Here is a 15,890-nt window from a genome sequence, read left to right as displayed (position 1 = left end):
GGGGACCGGGGGTCTGGGGCGGCGGAAAGTTTCCTCAAGGACCTGTTGGCTGAGCGGGCGCGGGTTTACATCTCCCCCTGTGAAGTTTTCCTCCCGTGTCTGTTCCTGCTCTGCTGCGGACGGTTGAATGCAATTTCTCGAGGTGTAACAAGCTCGGAGTGCTTGAGGAGCGCTGGTGGATCTGGCTGTAACAGCATTCCCTTTGGATTCTTCGGAACTGGCAGATTTAATGCCATTTAGTGCCTAATGATGCTTCACTGTTGCCTTAAAATAGGTGTTATTTATTAGCTCTGAAATAATTAATGTTCTCATACCGCATCACCTAGAGATAATTTACATTTAATTAGTATATGAGGCTATTAAATAGCCTTTGGCGTTAGAAAGGCAGAGAAGTTTGGTGATCCCTGCCCTGTGGAGCAAAACAAGAAGCAAACCAGGGCGTTAGCTCCCGGTTTCCCAGCGTTGCTGTGCTCTCGTGTCTCTGTTTCTGGCTGGCACCAGCCAGCACGGACGTGCCTGCGGTGACATCGCCAGGCAGATGGGCAGGGGTTGTCAGTGCCTGTGTTATCCTTGCGCTGCTGCCTGGGTGTCCAATCCTCAGGCATGCTTGAAACTGAAATTTCCCAAATGCCCATTTGGAATCCAGTGGACAGCCACTGTGATAGCAGATGAAAAATGGGGTCTGGAGGAGAAAAACACAAGTGACAGGCCCTCTCCACTCAGCACTGAGAGCTGTGCCACTACAGATTTCATTTCGGTATCAGACATTGATAGTTCCTTAGCAACAGCTGGACTAATCACAGTAGATAAGCCTTTCCTTTTCCTCCACAAGTGCTCTGTTCACTTTGCACTCTCACTGGATCTGTGCAGGAACATTTCAATTGCCGTGGGATGTTTTGTGTTTCATACCCTGCGTGTTTCTAGAACCCTGCTGCTGCCCACAAAGGCCATGGAGAAGAGGTTGGAAGCCAAGTCCAGCATCAGCGCCCAGTTCCTGTCACGACACTGCCTGGGAAAAGCTGCAAGGGAGCTGGGAATTCTGCAGCTGTTCTACCTGTGCACTTGTCTGTGTGCCTTGTGCTCCTCTGCAGGTGATTCTTCTGTTCTCTCTGGGACTGTGTGTATGGTTTTTTATGGTATTTATCCCTCTTACTTGTTTAAAATACTCTGAGAGAAAAGTGAAATGATTTGCTGGTAGACATTGTGGGGTTGTGTTTTTTATTGGTTTCCTTTTTAATTGATTTTTTTTTAAACTAACAACCCAAAGCCATTGTTTTTTTTTAAACTAAACAAAACACCACCCTTAGCAGTTACTAAATGAGCTCTCAAAAGCTTGTATCTCAGAGAGAGCTTTTTCTGACCCTAATTCTTGACAAAAGGAACAAGTGATAATCTGGAAAATAATCTAATTTAAGGAAAGCAACTTGGAAAGGCAGGAATGTTTTTTAGCCCTAAGATGTTTAACACTCTCCCCAAGAGCAGTGTGTCAGAAGTCTTTATTTGCCTACAGGCAGTGGTTATGTTTGTTTTTTTAATTTCCTGTTCAAACTTGAGTAACCAACCTCCTGCTCAAGTAAATAACCAAGTTAGTGGTTTGCATGGAAGTTTTCCTCTGATGCATTGTGTGGTGTTTGGTTTGGGAAGGGGCTGGTTTGCTTTGTTTCCGAGTAACATGGAGGTGTTCTTCAGGCAGCTGCAGCGTCCTTGTTGTGTTACTGGACCTTCCTAGACAGTTCCCAGTGGCAAATTTGACTAAGCTAATGAGCTGTATGACCTTAATCAGCCAATTTAGACCCTGAAAAGACGTTTGTATTCCTGGTCCTAGCAAAGGGTTGCATGTTTGAATGGTGCGTTTCCTTGTCAACTGGGCTTCCTGCATGCATTTCCTGGCTTTAATAATTTCTTGGAAGTTTAGAGTTAGAGCTCCTATGAGACTCCTAGAGGGTATTCTAGACAGTGTTGGTTGTTTAAGGGTTGCTCTGCTTGGAAGAGTTAAAGCCAGGAATCAAAGAGTCGTTACAGTTGGAATGGTACAAGTCTGAGATCATCAAGTCTAACCATTAAATGAGTGAAAATTCCGTTAAATTAAGGTTGTTGCGTGTGCAGAAATAAACATAATTATATGGACATAGTTACCCTGATGTAGACACTTTTTCCATTGCAGAGTTTTTGTTATTTTGGGCTTGTTTGTGTCACTCAGGCAGCGGAGTTTGTGAAGCTGAGGAGGAGTTATGGCTGCCTAGAAATGAGCGTGGTCATGTGGAGTTACGCAAGGGGGACTGTGTTGACATAACTGACTGACGTGTGGCAGGTTTAAAAGGTCCACAGAGTCAAGTCTTTAATCATTAATCTGCTATCAGGCAGGATTAACTGCCTGGGCAAGTCTGTGAACTGGAGATTATTAATAGAAGCTGTTCCTGTGTGTTCCATTCCCCTGCTGCTCAGCAAAGCTGTGAGCTGCATCCCTGGGACAGGAACTCCTGAGTTCCTGGGAAGAGCAGTTTTCTCCACTGATGTGACAAAAACGATATGGAGCGGGGCCCGGGCCCGGCCCCGGGGGCTCCGTGCCGGGGGGCTCCGGCCGGGCAGGTGCGGGGACCGGGGGTCTGGGGCGGCGGAAAGTTTCCTCAAGGACCTGTTGGCTGAGCGGGCGCGGGTTTACATCTCCCCCTGTGAAGTTTTCCTCCCGTGTCTGTTCCTGCTCTGCTGCGGACGGTTGAATGCAATTTCTCGAGGTGTAACAAGCTCGGAGTGCTTGAGGAGCGCTGGTGGATCTGGCTGTAACAGCATTCCCTTTGGATTCTTCGGAACTGGCAGATTTAATGCCATTTAGTGCCTAATGATGTTCACTGTTGTGGTTCTGTTTCGGGGTGCCCCCAGCCAGCACGGACGTGCCTGCGGTGACATCGCCAGGCAGATGGGCAGGGGTTGTCAGTGCCTGTGTTATCCTTGCGCTGCTGCCTGGGTGTCCAATCCTCAGGCATGCTTGAAACTGAAATTTCCCAAATGCCCGTTTGGAATCCAGTGGACAGCCACTGTGATAGCAGATGAAAAATGGGGTCTGGAGGAGAAAAACACAAGTGACAGGCCCTCTCCACTCAGCACTGAGAGCTGTGCCACTACAGATTTCATTTCGGTATCAGACATTGATAGTTCCTTAGCAACAGCTGGACTAATCACAGTAGATAAGCCTTTCCTTTTCCTCCACAAGTGCTCTGTTCACTTTGCACTCTCACTGGATCTGTGCAGGAACATTTCAATTGCCGTGGGATGTTTTGTGTTTCATACCCTGCGTGTTTCTAGAACCCTGCTGCTGCCCACAAAGGCCATGGAGAAGAGGTTGGAAGCCAAGTCCAGCATCAGCGCCCAGTTCCTGTCACGACACTGCCTGGGAAAAGCTGCAAGGGAGCTGGGAATTCTGCAGCTGTTCTACCTGTGCACTTGTCTGTGTGCCTTGTGCTCCTCTGCAGGTGATTCTTCTGTTCTCTCTGGGACTGTGTGTATGGTTTTTTATGGTATTTATCCCTCTTACTTGTTTAAAATACTCTGAGAGAAAAGTGAAATGATTTGCTGGTAGACATTGTGGGGTTGTGTTTTTTATTGGTTTCCTTTTTAATTGATTTTTTTTTAAACTAACAACCCAAAGCCATTGTTTTTTTTTAAACTAAACAAAACACCACCCTTAGCAGTTACTAAATGAGCTCTCAAAAGCTTGTATCTCAGAGAGAGCTTTTTCTGACCCTAATTCTTGACAAAAGGAACAAGTGATAATCTGGAAAATAATCTAATTTAAGGAAAGCAACTTGGAAAGGCAGGAATGTTTTTTAGCCCTAAGATGTTTAACACTCTCCCCAAGAGCAGTGTGTCAGAAGTCTTTATTTGCCTACAGGCAGTGGTTATGTTTGTTTTTTTAATTTCCTGTTCAAACTTGAGTAACCAACCTCCTGCTCAAGTAAATAACCAAGTTAGTGGTTTGCATGGAAGTTTTCCTCTGATGCATTGTGTGGTGTTTGGTTTGGGAAGGGGCTGGTTTGCTTTGTTTCCGAGTAACATGGAGGTGTTCTTCAGGCAGCTGCAGCGTCCTTGTTGTGTTACTGGACCTTCCTAGACAGTTCCCAGTGGCAAATTTGACTAAGCTAATGAGCTGTATGACCTTAATCAGCCAATTTAGACCCTGAAAAGACGTTTGTATTCCTGGTCCTAGCAAAGGGTTGCATGTTTGAATGGTGCGTTTCCTTGTCAACTGGGCTTCCTGCATGCATTTCCTGGCTTTAATAATTTCTTGGAAGTTTAGAGTTAGAGCTCCTATGAGACTCCTAGAGGGTATTCTAGACAGTGTTGGTTGTTTAAGGGTTGCTCTGCTTGGAAGAGTTAAAGCCAGGAATCAAAGAGTCGTTACAGTTGGAATGGTACAAGTCTGAGATCATCAAGTCTAACCATTAAATGAGTGAAAATTCCGTTAAATTAAGGTTGTTGCGTGTGCAGAAATAAACATAATTATATGGACATAGTTACCCTGATGTAGACACTTTTTCCATTGCAGAGTTTTTGTTATTTTGGGCTTGTTTGTGTCACTCAGGCAGCGGAGTTTGTGAAGCTGAGGAGGAGTTATGGCTGCCTAGAAATGAGCGTGGTCATGTGGAGTTACGCAAGGGGGACTGTGTTGACATAACTGACTGACGTGTGGCAGGTTTAAAAGGTCCACAGAGTCAAGTCTTTAATCATTAATCTGCTATCAGGCAGGATTAACTGCCCGGGCAAGTCTGTGAACTGGAGATTATTAATAGAAGCTGTTCCTGTGTGTTCCATTCCCCTGCTGCTCAGCAAAGCTGTGAGCTGCATCCCTGGGACAGGAACTCCTGAGTTCCTGGGAAGAGCAGTTTTCTCCACTGATGTGACAAAAACGATATGGAGAAGTGACTAAGCACACCCACTGTGCAGGTGTCTTGTGACTTGTGTGATGCTGAGCTTAGCGGGGAGCCCATCCTCAGGAATGTTCCTGCTTTCCACAGATGAAATACAAGTGTAGACTCTCTTTTGTCCCGGGGCACTTAGAGCTGTTTGAATGTTTGATGCTCACCAAAGGCCATGGAACTTGAAAATGAAAAGTGAAGATCAGTATGTCTCTGTGGAAAATTCACATCTGGAATGCTAGGCTGGCGTGCTGGGAGTTGTCTGTTCACTTCTGTCATTCCTGAGAATTATCTGAGTTTTAAGCTGTCTGTGTACAGCAATTCAGAAAAACATACCGGCTCATTTCAAATAAACATGTCCTGGGTGGGCATTAGTAGAGTTCTAGAAATGAAATGTGGCCAAAATATTAGTCAAATCTTGTTTTAGCAGTGTGTTAAAAGAGAAGCAGAATGCTCTCAGCATGGTAGTGTTGTGTCATCTGGGCTAAGTCATGGCTCTCATATGCTGAGGAGATGCTTCTGGGGAGTCAGGCTTTACGTTTGAGATGAATAAATATAATACTTGTGTTATGAAGTGATTTGTCACAAGGGATATCTTCCCTGGGAAGATTTTTCTCTTAAATGTCTCCCATTCTGTGTGTGCCTCAGTTCTAAACCTGGTACTAGAAAGTGCTGCTGAATTTCACTGCTTCTATATCAAGCCTTAATTTGAGTGGTATGTGTGAGCCGGAGCTGACATATGAGGAGAGATGGATGAGCAGTGGTTGAGGAGGAGGAGGAAGGATTTTAAGAATGTGGGAAGCAGCATATTTCCCTCATCCACAGGATATATTAGGGACAGTGATTCACCTTTAACAGAAAGGGAGTTTTATAGGCAAAACGTAAGTCTGAATGGATGAGATCCTGTTGAAATTCACAGGAATGGTGTAATTCTTCCATTTATTACTGTTTTTCCAAGTCTGGAGAGAGTGCGTGTGCATACACGTGGGCATGGTGTGTACACACGTTCCATACTCTGTTCTAATTCCAGACCCATCAGGTTGGTGCCAGGTGCTTGTCCCTGCCTGTGACTATGGCAGTGGTGTCAGGGACTGGCTCTCCAGGCATTTCAGGTGTGATGAGGTTGGCTGTTGCCCTGGGCACACAGATTCCCTGTCTGCTCTCTCTCCAAGGAAGTGCTGTGTGTTGATGAGGTGTGACAAGGGTGCTGAGGATTTTAAAGGTGCTGATGTCAACTTCTCTTGCTGTTGAACATTTGCAGAGTTTCTTTTACACTTCATTGCTCAAGTGAGGAGCTTCTCCCCCTTCTGCACCGTGGTGGGTTCAGACATCCTCAGGGAGCTCTGTTCCCCATGACATGGTTGCTAATCTCAAGTTCATTCTTGATCAGGATATTGTAATTTAAATTCAGACATTATTTTAATGGAGAAAAATATTTCCCATTTGTGTTGTGTTCAAGAACTCCGTTCTTGACAGGGAGGGAGCCAGATCTGGAGCATATTCTCCAGCTGCACAACTCCCAGTCCAGCAACACTGTTTGTAAAGTAATCTTCCAATGACCTGTTATCACTTGGATGCTGAACACAGCACAGTGTAACAGTCCCATAGGTCATTAGGCTATTTTTAGGGAATCCTTAATCTGCAGAGCTCTGAATTTTGGAAGCCTTTAATCCATTGATCCCTGCAAGCACTCAAAATTTTCATGCTAAGAAAAAAAAAACCCGTATGCAAAGCAGTTGCTGCTTTACTGCAGAGCTGAGACCTGAAGTGACTTGACTCTTAACAGAAATTATGTCAAATGTTTGAGGGTTTTTAATGAAAAACACTATGTCAGGGTGGGTAGCAAGGCTTTTCCTTGCAGACCCTTTTTCTAGAAGCTGTGAACAACTTCCCAAGTGGAGCAAATTCAGTCAGAATAAGCAACTGATGTCAAATATCAGCATGGAGGAGTCAAAAATGCCTCTGTACTGGCTTGCACCAAGCCAGTGTCACTGTTTGCAGTGTTTTCCTTCTAGGCAGACTATGGGCAGAGAGGCAAGGCCATTATGGGTTAGAGTAAGGAACTGCACTTGGGATTTTGGGATTCGGTTTCTGGCTCTGAACTTGCTCTGTGACCTTGGGCTCGCTGCTCAGTCTGGGCATTATGGGCTCCTCTGAAACAGGAACGTTTTTGTCTTCACTTCTGCTGCTGTAGATGGCTTTAGCTCCATGCCTGTTGGAAAGGGTGGTGGTGGCTTAGGTAGGAGGAGCAGATTGTTCCTTACAATCTTCTGTAAGTACTGGATACTGAGGCCAGGTAGAGATTCTGAGAAGTCAGATTTACTTTCCTATATACTCTCTCCTGCATTCCTCCTGTGCCCCAAATTCATCTTGACAATAGTGATTCAATCTATTATCCAGTGCTTTAAAGGACTGAGAATTGTCTGTCTTCCCTCCTCTTTCCCAGATGCAAACTGGAATGGATCTAAATGCGAGCTGGGGAAGATCCTGCTTGGCAGCCGTTTGAGATCGTGGGTAGGTCACCATTTGCAGCTTCTGGAAGGGTTCCATACTCTGAGCTCCTGTCAGACCACTTGCTGCCAACGCCCCACCTGTGATGCCTTTTGGTTCTTGGAAAATATGTGCATCCAGGTGAACTGCACTGTGCCTGGCATGTGTCAGGCCAACAAGACTGGCTTTTTGGATTCTGTTTTGGTGTTTTTAAAGAAATCAAAAAGCACAGAGCACTTGCTAAACTTTCATATGGAAGGTGGCATGAAGACTTGGAGTCACAAGTGGTTGGACTGGGACATCCCTGTCCAGAGGAAAAAAAGACTGCGGAGATCATTCCAGAAGCAGAGGCTGTCAGGTAACAGAGTGCAGCTCCTGAGAAGGGATCTGGTAGAGAGCTCCAGAAGCAGCCGGAGCGAAGCCAAGCGCTTGAAGGATCAGGTCCTGAGGCACTTAGTGGCAGACAGAGCTGCTCCTGAGAAAGAAAATCGAAAGCAAGACTTGCTGAAAAATGGACAGAATCCAAGAGAACAGAACCCCAGAAGCCCACTCCCTCCTAAGAGCAGTAATGTGAACAGGTCACAGGATGCTGACGGTGACTTGCCCCAGGTAAGTGGTTGCTGGGGCTGGGGTGGGGCTGTCTGGGACAGCTGTCCCCCTCCTCAGTCTGGCTTTAGGTAGATTTTGACTTGGAATTGCCCACGTGATGGGATACCTTTTCAGGTTACCAGTTTGCAGCCTCCTATCAACAAGGCAAGGCCAATGGCTTGGGGTTTTGTTTGGGTTTTGGGGTAGGTTTTTCCCTCCTTTTCTTAGCTGTGATAAACTATCTTTAAGTGGGAAGGTGAGGCAGGATGGAGTCCATGATAATGCTTATCCTCTGTATAATCACACAGTGTGCATGCCAGGTGAGAAGGAAAGGTGATATGTCAGTGGGAATTGTCTGGGAGCTGAAAACTGTTACCTGTAGAAGTATCTTTTTAGGTCCACACAATAAAATAAGCTGTTTTCATTGAAATGCTGAATCAAGGCAGTTAATTACATTATTTTATAGAGTTATGCATAGAGCTCACAGTGTACTTCGACGTCAATCTGCTTGCTTGAGTTGGCATCTTAATGCCAAATGTTCTCTTTTTGAAGAGTGCTCCAGTTTCTCAAATCCACCAAAGCTTACCTTGGCACGGGGTGAATGAAATCAGTTTAGACTCTACTCCAAACACATACAGTGTTAAGCCAGTAAATCTTGATGTTACAGAGAATTTGGCACATTTGAATTGTTAAGTGATGTTTGTATTTTTACATCTGCAAATAATTTTTGAGCCTTATCTCAAAAATGCTTGTGCACTCGTGATGGTGAAATATAATTCTGCTTTGTGAAACTGTTCCTGAAATAGCTTTTGCCATGTTTCAGGGATTTGGCACTGTACAAAACTGGTGCCTCTGGTTCTGGAAATGACTGAATTTTTCTCCTTGTGTATTCAAATCCTGGTTGCAGGTAGGGCTGTGACTGCTTGAGCCACCACCCTGGAGCAGGATGTGGCGAGCAGCCAAGGGACGCTGCCGAGAGCTCCTGGGGCAGCCAGGGTGACGTGTGTGAAACCAGGCACTAAAACTTGACAAATGTTTGATTTTCCAGAACCCCCCCAGCATCTGGGGCTGACTCAAACTCAGCTTTCTCTCTCCCCTGCAATGCTGCAGCATTTCTACCCTCCCTGTTCTTTCCTCCTCCTAGCAGTTGAGCTGAGCTCGGTGACCCCATTCTCTCAGCTGTCACACGTGTGAGGAGATGTCTTTGCAGCCACTCTTAAATGTCTTCTCTTGCTCTTGGCAAACAGCTTTTACATCTCCCTGCTTGTTCCCTTTCCAGGTTATCCTGCTATTACTGTCCAGGGTGTGCCTAGTAAACTGGTTGCAAATATTAAATTACTCTGATTAATCAGCTTCTGAACATCCAGGATTTCCCATCTTTAGGAAGTGCTCCCCTTGTCATTAATGTGAACTGTTGGATGTGTGTTGGGGAAAGGTTTTTACTCTCCTTGATGATTTTTGCTAATAAGAAAGTCCATGACTCTTAACGAAATGCAAGTTCATCAAAATAAAAACTTCTTGCTAAAATACAGTGCCGTGATGGAATTCCTGGCAGTCACATTTTTGAGGTTTAGTATGGAGTTTTTGAGAAGAAGGAAGAATTAAAATATCCACCTGGGCTAATTCTGGGATTATTGAACCATCCAACTTTACCTGCAAAATGCAAAGCCAGCTCTGCAGCTGTCCTTGCACTTCAAATCCAAGAGCAGTTCAATGTGAGCCAAGGATACAACATTGGAGGCTGTGTTCTTGGGACATGGCCAGACCTTCCAGGAGGCAGATATTCCAAGTTGGGTTGGTTATGGACCAAAATAAAGTTACACACATGCTGAAATCAGTAGAGTTTCACCTGGGCTACATTTGGCCCAATCCATGGAACACATGGCTTGTTTAATAGTGTTCTTTAGGAGGGGTTGGAAGATGGGGACCGTACTGGCTCTTCATACCTGAGAGCATCAAACACCTGAAGTAGGAAAGGACATTGGAAATAAAAGTGCTTTTTCTCCTCTGCTGCTGAGCATTGAATGTGTGGAGGGCTCTTGTAGGGTCAGAGAAAAGGAAAGTGACAGTTTTGGGAAAACATTGCCTCTGTGGCAGTTTCCCTCTTGCAGTTCTGGTGGCTCCACAGCCATCTGCAATGGCATTTGCTACTGTGCAGTGAGCATTAATTTCTGGTTTTACTGTATCCATGCTATGGAACCAGGATAAACCACAGTGCATCCTGCTCATCAGCCCTTAACCAAGGAAAGGAGATTAGTACTTTTTCATTAAAGTGAGTGACATTTTCCAGGCACCAGTTTTTTTCTGTCTCACTGTAGAATTCCTTGTCAATTCTAAAATATAGCAGCACATTTAATAGCCAGTCAGGAGAAGCATTTAAGTGCAGCACTGCTGATGAACAGGGCTGCTGCAGCACTGCAGCAGCTCTGCAGGCAGACTGGGAAAGGCTGGAGCAGGAGTGTTGCAACAGAGCCAGAGAACTCATTCCTGCCCTCACATCAAGCCCACTGTTTGGCTCTTGCTGTCACACTTCCTGCGAGTGCTGGGTGCTTTTCATCCACAAGGAACAAGGAAACGTCTCTCTTTACCACCAGCACTAACTCTGTAATGGTTTGTGACATTACCCACATTTTAGTGTCTTAAGAGTCTTCACAGATGTGGCACTTACTGCTGACAGCAAGGACACCATCTAAGCTGAAAAGAGCCCATTTTGTAAATTCAGACCAGGTCTATTTAAATTTAAAAATAAAAGAAAATTCCAGGAGAGAGATATTTTTCTCTCAAGTAACTTGAGCTCAGTGTGGATTCTGATGCACAGGGCTGCTCTAGGCCCTCTAACAGACATGGGACTCTCAGACAAGGACATTGGGTTATTTGTCTCAGGCCAAAGGCATTTAGGGGTGGAAATCAAAATTGTCTGAGGCTCCTGTGTTGACTCAGGCCAATGTGCCACTTCTCTCTGTTTTCTCAGCTAATAAGATAGGACAGCTGGCAAACTTCTAGTCTCCTTGTCATTTATCCCCAAGAATGAAATAATCTGTTCTTTGCTTTAAAGAATTCAGAGTTATGGAGCAAAGATAAGAGATGTCTCAGCTTGCAAGCATTAGAGGCATTTTTGACTGTTATGTTGCCCCAGGCAAAGCTTATCTAATTCGAGCTCTCCACAGACATTTGGCTGTCAATTCATCCTGAAGACTTTTGGAAGGAAGAGGATCTCTCTTAACTGTAAAGTGGGGGTTTTTTGGGAATTAAAAGTGAGTCAAGAAAGCATTCAGCTCACTGAAAATATTACCAAGCAAAGTGGGGACTCTGCTGTGGCCAGCGGGTGAATGTAGATCTCCTGTGTTCTTGTGACCCTTCTGGGCTGATTCTTGAAAAGCAACAAGTGGTTTCCCATAGTGGTAGGAAGTCAGGGAAACATTCTGCTCCTGTGCCTTTCCTAAAGAGTCTGTCTCACTTGAGTTCCTGCCTGGCTGTTCCCCTCTTTCTCCTGCCAGCATTTCAAACTTTATCTCGAGAAAAGGGAGTCAGTACCCTTTGCAGTTGTCAGTGGGTGGAAGATGATACAGCCTGGGACATCCAGCTGTCCTGAGGCCACTGATGGAAGAGCAGCATGCCAGATTTTTCCTGAATGGATTCCAAAGAATCCCTAGATCTGATTAAGTAAGCCCATTAGCAAGTAACCAAATAAAGGAAGATGGCTTATGTCTGTAACACTAACAAATAGTGCTTGATTCTTTGGTCCATAAAGCTCAGATATTAACCAAACAATTGTTTTACATTCTGTGAGCAAAAGTGAGCTATGGCGAGAGGAAATGATTTGCCCAAGGCTGAAACAAAAACCTTGCAGAGAAGCCTTCAATGCCTTCACTGGTGCTGCTGGCTTGGCTCGTTGTTCAGTGTGGGCAGCACAGCTTTATTTTTACAACCAACATGTAGTGTTTTCTAAAGCCCAGACCATTTACTGACAAGGATGTTGTCCACCGTGGTCTGGAGTGTTTTCCCAGTTCCTGTTTCCTGGACTGAATGCCAACAGTGTGGTCTAAAAGCTTGAGTATATTTCCTCCAGTATGAGCTTTTAATCATTCCTCTAATGGGGAATAGTGGTGGGAAATTCAGCTCCAAAGCACTTTCCGAGTCAAAGGTGGTAAATTGCTCCATTTAAAATATTTAGCAGATGTTCTTAAAATAGAGTTAGCTAAAAAAAAATGTGCTACACACATGGACCTCATCGTGGAGGGTAAATTGTCAGGAGTATGGCCTGGCAGGCTAGGAACTGGAATGGGGCTAGGTAAAAGGAATCTTCTGATGAAAGAAAGGAAATTGTTCCTACCACTCTGATTATTTTCAATCGAGTGGCTCATCCTGTGTGGATGTGAGCAAACTTTGTGCCCTGCAGCTCTGCTCCCTGCCCCAGCAGCATCTCCTGGGGCAGGCATGTAGGGAGCTGTGTGTGTCAGCTCACCTTGCTTTGAAGAGTGATTCCAAAATAAATTTCCTCTTGCTGCAACAATTTAGTTATTACATAAAAATGCCAGTGCAGTCTTCCTGCTTCATGCCGACTGAATGGCTTCAGGAAAAGGAAATCACAGCCAAAGTAAATGAACCCCAGTTTGTTGTCCCTGTTTTTAGGGTCTGTCTTATCCCACTTTTATGTTCTTTTAGCTCCACTCACTGCAGTTTTGAGCCTGGATCTTCTCTTATATTTGCCACATCAACAGCCTTGGTACGTAAATGCTGTAGCTAAATCTGGTGTTAATTGCTGTTCAGCTGGGGTAGAAATGGCCTGTCTGCTGTGAAGGAAGAACATGGAGAAACACTTCAGAAGAGAGAAGAGGAAGCAGAAAAAAAATCCTGCTTCTGGGAAAACAAACCAGGGGGTTTTCAGCCTCCCTAACTGGAGAAGGACAACTTAAAACCGGCATTTCAGTGTTCAGATCAAACTCAGACAACTTCTTCCTTTACAGATCCACACAGGAACATCTGCACCAGAAGCATCAGTGCTGGCTACGTTCTCCAGTCCTGTGGCACAGGGCTTGACAGCTCCAGGGAAGACTGAGACGCCTGGGCTGCCCGATGATGCCCATCCTCACTCCTCCAAGGCATTGCCCACAGCCAGCCCCGTGCCGGTGAAAAGCACAGCGAAGGCGCAGGTGGCAACTTCTGTGCCCAGTGGTGTTCCCACAAATGGCAGTGTTCCTACGGCCCAGACCAGCACTGCTGCAGCCCCAAGCACTGCTGCCACCATGCCAGGTGAGGACAGGCAGGGCTCCAGCAAGCATCGCCTGTTCGGGCTTCTTCAAGCCATGCAGTGTGGAAAAATAGGAGATTATTATGGTACCTTGGAGGAAACAGCGAGGTTTCTGTGTCAGCACACGTGCTGACAGACCCTAGTGACTCCTGAGGTCTTGGGAATGGGACTTGGGCATCATAAATCTGCATGTGACTGTTGCATCTGAGGACAGCTGGAAAGTAATGGGGATATGTTAATTCCCAAAGTGAAGGCTGAGACGTGATGCGGGGCAGAGTCCCGGGAAGCATTTTTCCAGTAGCCTTGGCACACTGCTATCTATCAAATTGAGCAGAAATCTTAATGTCTGCTCAAAAGAGGGTGTAACTGATTATTTTCTGTCCCTGAAGTGTCACTGCACAGTTCAGCTGTGGAGAACAGTGTACTTGGCTGTTAGCCCATGCTTTGCTTTGCAGCATGGTGATGTTTCTGTTCACACTGGTATTTCCTAAAACAGACTGTTGAAAATGCGTAAAGGCCAAAATGCCCTTTGGCAGCTTTGTTCCCTCACCCAGGCTGTCAGCTCTCCCTGCAGGGATGGCTACGCACAGGGAATGGTGTGTACTGCTCGTGTGGTGTCTCAGAATTCAGTTAATCCAGTGTGCTGAAGTATTCACAGCTGAATTTCTTCTGAATTTAGGGTTCCTTTCCCTTACAAGGGAACAAATGGAAAGTGTAAGGGAAGCACTGCATCCAGAGATGTTTTTGGCAGGAAGCTCATTGGCTGCTTGTGCTGACAAGTTAATGTGGGTTGTTGTTTTTTTTTAAAGGGCTTACCACAGCTAAAACTGGAAAATATACTTTAAACATCTTCATTGGCTTGTCTGGGAAGACTGACATAGCCAGGGCCTCCTGGTTTTGCTAACCAATGCAAAGATGATGTAAAGGGTAGTTTTTCCAAGCTACCAAGTTTTTCCAAGGTTTTGGTCTGTTTGTCTGGGTTTTGTTTTTATTATTTCCTAATGAAATCTGATTACTTTTTGCCTTGGAATTCTTTGCAGGTGAAAGACTGATGGAGTATTTGAGAGGGGAAAAAAGGTGGTTAATTCCAGTAGCTATTAAAATTGGAAGATAGATAAATAATAGATAATAAAGGTGGAAAAATAGCTAAATGTTTAAGGTCCTTTTTCCCCATCTTTTTTAACTTGGATTTTTTGTGCATACCTCTGAAACATTGTCTTTGACAGGGTCAAACTAAAGAAAGCATATTTTCTATGCATAATTCCCAGGTCCAATAATAAAAAGACAAACATAAAGTAAATGGGAAGGGAAGAGGGGGGATGAGGAGGCCGAGAGGTGTTCTTAAGAAATATGTTCAGCTTTCTGGTTATCTTAATGCTAATAAAAAGCAGAAGAAAATGTGTCCCTGGCCATAGTTTTCAAGGTTACCCTGCAATCTTTAAAACCTGTCAGTTTATTTGAAATGGAATGGCAAGAAAATTCTTGAGCGGGGGTGGAAAAGAAAATATAAATACAAGGACCAGATTTGTATTTTGAGCTTCCATACCCAGTGTGGCAGCTATGCAGGTTTAAAAAAATTCTCTTAGCCCTCAAGCAGTTTTTGAAAAAAGAAATTCTGTGGATTCTTTATGTATTTGTGAAGCTCTGGAATTGCAGTTTAGAAGTGGCAGTGTTTGTCTTGCTGTGCCATGAGCCTGCAGCCGAGTTCTCTGCCAAAAAGCTGTCGAGTAGAACCCTTCCCATCCTGCTGGGCCTGGGTGAAGAGAGTCCCCTGTGCTGTGTGAAAGGGCCACGTTTCAGCGCAGTATCTGCAAAGAGAGAGGTGACTGAGCAATTCTGGGCTTGTCTAAATTTTGTAAACCCCATTAATGCTTCTGCATTAACAAGGAGAGCGAAACCTGAAACAGAAGGTCTGTTGAGGGACAGGATGTTTACAAAATACATCATTTGTAGCTGGGGTTTATTCCATAAACTGAAACCAAGGTGGATTTATGTACATAATTTTTTTTCCTGTTCCTCTTCCAATTCTGTGTTTGTCCCTTTCAGCTATGAAGGAGCTGGTGGTTTCTGCTGGAGACAGCGTTGAAGTGACCCTGCCGAAGAACGAAGTTCAGCTGAACGCGTTTGTGCTTCCTGAACCACCACCTCGTAAGGCTTCCCTGGGAATTCTGCTAAGGGCTTGGGATGTGAAAAGGCAAACAGTCATTATGTATGGCATGAAATAAGGGCAGTCTTGAAAATGTCTTTTGTTAGAGAGCGCTTTCCTGTGGAAATTTTTCATACTCAGCTATTACCTCATGCTGCCTCTTAGAGAAAATAGTGAGACACAAAAAAATGGAAAATGCTACAAAGCCAGTGGATTGGGAGGTGGCACATTCTCAGGGTGGTGTGTGAGGAAGAAGTGGATTTTCAGCATCTATTCTTGATACTTGCTGATAGGAACTGAGCTGTATTAGCAAGTGATCGAAATCTGAATTGGGGTATTTGCCTGCTGAGGGACAGATGCTACACACTCCTCGTCTCATCATGCTAATTGTTGGCAGGTATTTTTAAAGTTCTTATCTTAACTCTGTCCACTGTGGCAGTGGGAGCTGCAGAGGCAGGTGTGTTCCGTGTTGTGCAGCAGCAGGGATTGATTAATTCCTGTT

At 44.9% G+C, this 15,890-nt stretch overlaps 1 protein-coding gene across 3 annotated transcripts in view; it reads left to right on the top strand.

Moving 5' to 3' along the window:
• The first annotated feature begins 876 nt into the window (after positions 1-876).
• Positions 877-15,890, top strand: part of KIAA0319L (KIAA0319 like) — a 31,463-nt gene continuing 16,449 nt past the window's right edge. The window contains exons 1-4 of one of the 3 annotated variants that reach the window (XM_017736231.1): positions 877-1,091; positions 7,360-8,012; positions 12,959-13,244; positions 15,289-15,390. In XM_017736231.1, the coding sequence (XP_017591720.1) occupies positions 950-1,091; positions 7,360-8,012; positions 12,959-13,244; positions 15,289-15,390 (1,183 nt within the window). In that variant the 5' untranslated portion in view covers positions 877-949. Of the gene's footprint in view, positions 1,092-2,976; positions 3,471-7,359; positions 8,013-12,958; positions 13,245-15,288; positions 15,391-15,890 lie in introns of those variants that run through there. The other 2 variants (XM_017736232.1, XM_008635106.2) reach the window with 2 other exon arrangements.

The sequence above is a fragment of the Corvus brachyrhynchos genome, unplaced genomic scaffold (assembly GCF_000691975.1).
Source record: "Corvus brachyrhynchos isolate BGI_N302 unplaced genomic scaffold, ASM69197v1 scaffold65, whole genome shotgun sequence".
NCBI lineage: Eukaryota > Metazoa > Chordata > Aves > Passeriformes > Corvidae > Corvus > Corvus brachyrhynchos.
Note: the sequence above shows the minus strand (reverse complement) of the source record. Positions and strands in the feature narration are given on the sequence as shown.